The following is a 4,215-nucleotide window of genomic DNA, read 5'->3' as shown; positions in this document are numbered from 1 at the left end:
TGCAGCAATGTGATCGCCGGTGCGAGCTCTATGAGATGGTGTGAGAGCGGGTTTAGTAGCCGGATGTGGAAGCGCTCGTGGAGTAGCATGACCCTCTAAACATGGACATCGGAAAGGACAAAGGACGCAGTCTATCAAGTCGTTTACCTCGATTGATAGAGCATCTATAATCGGACATTGCAAATATGATCCTCTAAACATCTGCAGACGTGTCTATTTGTCTTTCGGCGAAGGTATATTTTTTTTCCTCATATGTTCGATCACTTGCACATGATTGATGGAGAGGAAGAAAATAATGAATAAAGAAAAGAAAAAGATGGTCTGAGTCGGCCTGCGTTCTATGTGTCGGACTGACCGGACGCGTCCACGAGCCATCATATCCTCTCCATATTTGAGATGAGTATTATGGTTCGCGGACAGCTCGGACGTATAAGGATGATATGATGGTTCTGTTGAATTTCTTCTTCTTCTTCTTTTATGTTTGGTCATTGATTGGATACGTCCGTGGACCTATATTTGAAGAATCTGACTGTAGATGCTGAAGACACCATATGCTATGGTGCGGCCATATCCTCTCCATGCTCTTCGACTGCATGAGGAGCGGTGCGACAGGGTACTGGACCGAGCGCACGGCAACCCTACATCTACGTAAATGTTTACGTACGTTTACGTGATAGTCTGACTTGACAATAACTGATTGGATTAAGAGAAGGATGAGGCCCACCCACCCCTGAAAATCAGGGGGGCATGTTCAGATTAGTTGGAAGGTTTAGTAAACTTATGTAGGTTTTAGTAGGTCTAGCATTTTCGCCGAGCGCATGGCGCGTCCGTGGGTCTCTTTCCCCGGAGCAATGCTACATCTACGTAAATGTTTGCGTACGTTTACGTGATAGTCTGACTTGACAATAACTGATTGGATTAAGAGAAGGATGAGGCCCACCCATCCCTGAAAATCAGGGAGGGGGCATGTTCAGATTAGTTGGAAGGTTTAGTAAATTTATGTAGGCTTTCGTGGTCTAGCATTTTCGCTTTCCCCGCTATCCGAGCAGGTACGCACGTAAACCGAGGGTAGAGTAAGTTCCCTCTATGGTATGTGATATTGGCGTTCATATGTCCGATATATGTACGTATCTTACACGTAGATCCAGTTCTGAACCTGAAAAAATAAGGAGTAGGTTTTGAGTCCGATATATGTACGTATCTTACATGTATGCTCGATATATGTACGTATCTTACATGTAGGCCAGTTTCGCGATCGGTATCCTGGACTAGGCCGAGTAGGTTTTGAGTCCGTGTCCTTCTGGTGCTGCACCCACCCACCTTCGTGTGTGTGTGTATATATATATGCACATGCAGCACGTCGCGATTCTCGTACCAGGCCGTGAGATCGTCGGAAGAAAGAAAGCCAACACCGCCAGGCGCGTCGTACGTATCCATGTCGTCGTCGACAGCGCCGCCGCTGCTCCCCATCGCGCCGCTGGACGGGGAGAGCGGTTACCTCCGCTGGAAGGAGTCGGTGCTGCTCCGCCTCCACACCCTCGGCGTGGCGGAAGCGCTGACCGAGGAGCGCCCCGCCGACGACGAGAAGCCGTTCGCCGGCAAGCGGTGGGCGCGCGCGGACGCCATTTGCCGCGGCCACATCCTGGCCGCGCTCTCGGACCGGCTGCTCCCGGTGTACGCGCCCCACGCCACGGCGGCGGCCGTGTGGCGCGCCGTGGCGCGCACCTACGACCTGGACCTGACGGCGGAGGTTCAGGGCGAGAAGGCCAAGGCGTTCCGGTACGCGGAGGGCGAGCCCGTGACGGAACAGCTCGCGCTCCTCGAGGGCTTGGCCGCCAACGCGGAGCTGGATAGCCACACCTTGCGTCGGATCGTGAAGAAGCAGTTCAAGAAACTGGTAATCCCGTACGGCGTGGGCTTGGACGAGATGTGGGAGATCGCTCGGCAGGAGGAGGTGGATGACAGGCTAGGACGCTCCGAGAAGGACAGACGGGCGAGGCATTTCCTCCGGTGGTGACTGGCGCCCGAGCTAGACGGCGACGGAGGACGTGATTCTGACGCCGCGAGGCTGTTGCAAGTAATCTAATGAACTTGTGTTACATGAGTCTTTCTTTGGAGGAAACGTACGTATAGCTTTTCGATCGTGTTCGTGCGTCGGCTTCCATGCCAGCCCGTGCTTGAATTCTGCTTCGGTGGTGACAACGTGGTCGAATGCAGTTTTTGTAAGGTTTAGGAGCTAGAACCTGAGTTGATTTAAATTTTTTTTTATCATGTCTTGAGTTAGTGTAATCATATTGAGAGAAGAAATAAAGAAAACATAACTTTTCTTTTCAAAAAAGAGGAATACCCTGAGTAGCTGCATCAAACTTTTCACACATAATATAGACGCGTTTGATAGGCTGCATTAGATCGGATCCAGCACGCGCGGGAAGTATTCCGATCGTTTGGTTACCCGCATGGATTGTATGGCCTGTCTAGCACGAATATTAAAGCATTTGTGGGCCTCCATCCACGAGAACGTTCAAATTGACCGTTTTTGTGGAGTCGGGCACGAACGGTGCAACCCTAGAGACGTGGGCATGGATGGTTGCACACGTGGATGCATCATGAAGAAGTCATGTTGTTTTCCGAAGCGTCGTCATAAATTACCCTCACCTTCCTTCCTCATCGCTCCCTGCCATCTTCCCCACTAACACCGGCGGCAGCGACCACCGAAACAACAACAGATGTACGACGGCAGCGACCAATGCCGCGACTTCACACCTCCAGCGTAGCGCAGCGGCAATGGCGGTAAGTTCCTTGGACCTCTCTAGAGTAACTCCGTCGAGGACGGGCTAGATTTAATTGAGCACGCGATGGAAGAGTGAGGGAGGGGATTGAGCACATCGAGTATGTGATTGTGTGTGTGTTGGGGGAGGGGGGAGGGGATTGAACACATCTTGAGTTCACGCTTAATCGGTCGGTAACATGGGGAGTTAGGATTATTGTACAACCTACATGTTTCACAGAAAAGTACAATCTTCTTCCTACAATACATCTCCTTGTAACATAATGCGCGAACGGTAGGGAATGATAGTTGTTTCGTACGACATGCTTTAGTTGTTGTTGTTTCATTTTTTTTATCTTGTTACTGATACTGCTTTGCATGAACATGTTCGGTCAAAGCAAATGTCATCTATGAAGTCATAGCAAAGGTTATCTATAATATAAGGATGTTTGTACTTTTTTATTATTCTGGAGTAACTCGTTGTTATCCAAATTCTTACACTATGAGGGACACTTAATTTGTATAACATATTTGCTTGTATTGGCTCAGTTTCTATCGTAGCTATAAAAGAAGGATGTATTGTATGTGCAAATGAACACATGATGTTTATTATCTAATGACAAAATGAAAAATCAGATATACACACGTTTTATTTTGGATTGAGATGCACGAGTGTTCACTACACATAAGATAATACCTTTTCCTTTAGAAGGGAATTGATCGATTTTGTATTTAAAGATTGTCGTGTCCCAAAAAAACTAAGGTTGTAGTTGCCCTGTGACATGAAGACACCTTCCCCAAATCTGCAAATACGACATCACATTATGAAGTTCATTCTTCTGTCATGATTAATTGAAATATACTCTCTATTCAAGCATAATTATTGTGGAGTGCGCTCCGTACGTGTTATAAGATGCCAATACGACGACTGTACTAGAACACGACGACTCTACTAGAGTTGCTCTAAATTGGTTATTTCATAGCAATGCAGGGGCATTCAATTAGGGTATCCAACTACTATTAACGGGGAAGCAGACGTGTTATATTTGTCTAATTATATGTTTTATTGCTCCATGACAACATACGAATATACAAATAGTACGACTTAGATGTACAATACTTAAAACACATCATGCCGCCGGGGAAAGCCCAACTGGAGTTGGTGGCGCCGGGGTTTCCTCTCCCACCGTTGAAAGGCTCTAGTGTTGGATGGCAGCGGCGGTACGCTGGCATGGGGCACGACAGTGCTGTGTCGTACATGGGTGGCGGGGTCACGGGTGTATGCTACTTGCGTTGTGGCAACGTGGTGTGGTCAATCGTGGCAGCGGTGGTTCCGAATCGAGTGGATCAGAGAGGTGTTGGTGGCGGCTGGCTCAGACGACGCAAGTTGGACTTTGTCGGTGTTCCAAGGAGGTGGTCTGCCTTACAGATGTTGCTGGCGGCTAGGA

General features: G+C 48.4%; 1 protein-coding gene across 1 annotated transcript; it reads left to right on the top strand.

Moving 5' to 3' along the window:
- The first annotated feature begins 1,435 nt into the window (after positions 1 to 1,435).
- Positions 1,436 to 2,017, top strand: LOC123397200. The gene has a single exon (XM_045091842.1). The coding sequence runs from the start codon at positions 1,436 to 1,438 to the stop codon at positions 2,015 to 2,017; it is 582 nt and encodes a 193-aa protein (XP_044947777.1).
- Positions 2,018 to 4,215: the final 2,198 nt, after the last annotated feature.

This window comes from Hordeum vulgare, chromosome 5H (genome assembly GCF_904849725.1).
Source record: "Hordeum vulgare subsp. vulgare chromosome 5H, MorexV3_pseudomolecules_assembly, whole genome shotgun sequence".
NCBI classification, from domain to species: domain Eukaryota; kingdom Viridiplantae; phylum Streptophyta; class Magnoliopsida; order Poales; family Poaceae; genus Hordeum; species Hordeum vulgare.
Note: the sequence above shows the minus strand (reverse complement) of the source record. Positions and strands in the feature narration are given on the sequence as shown.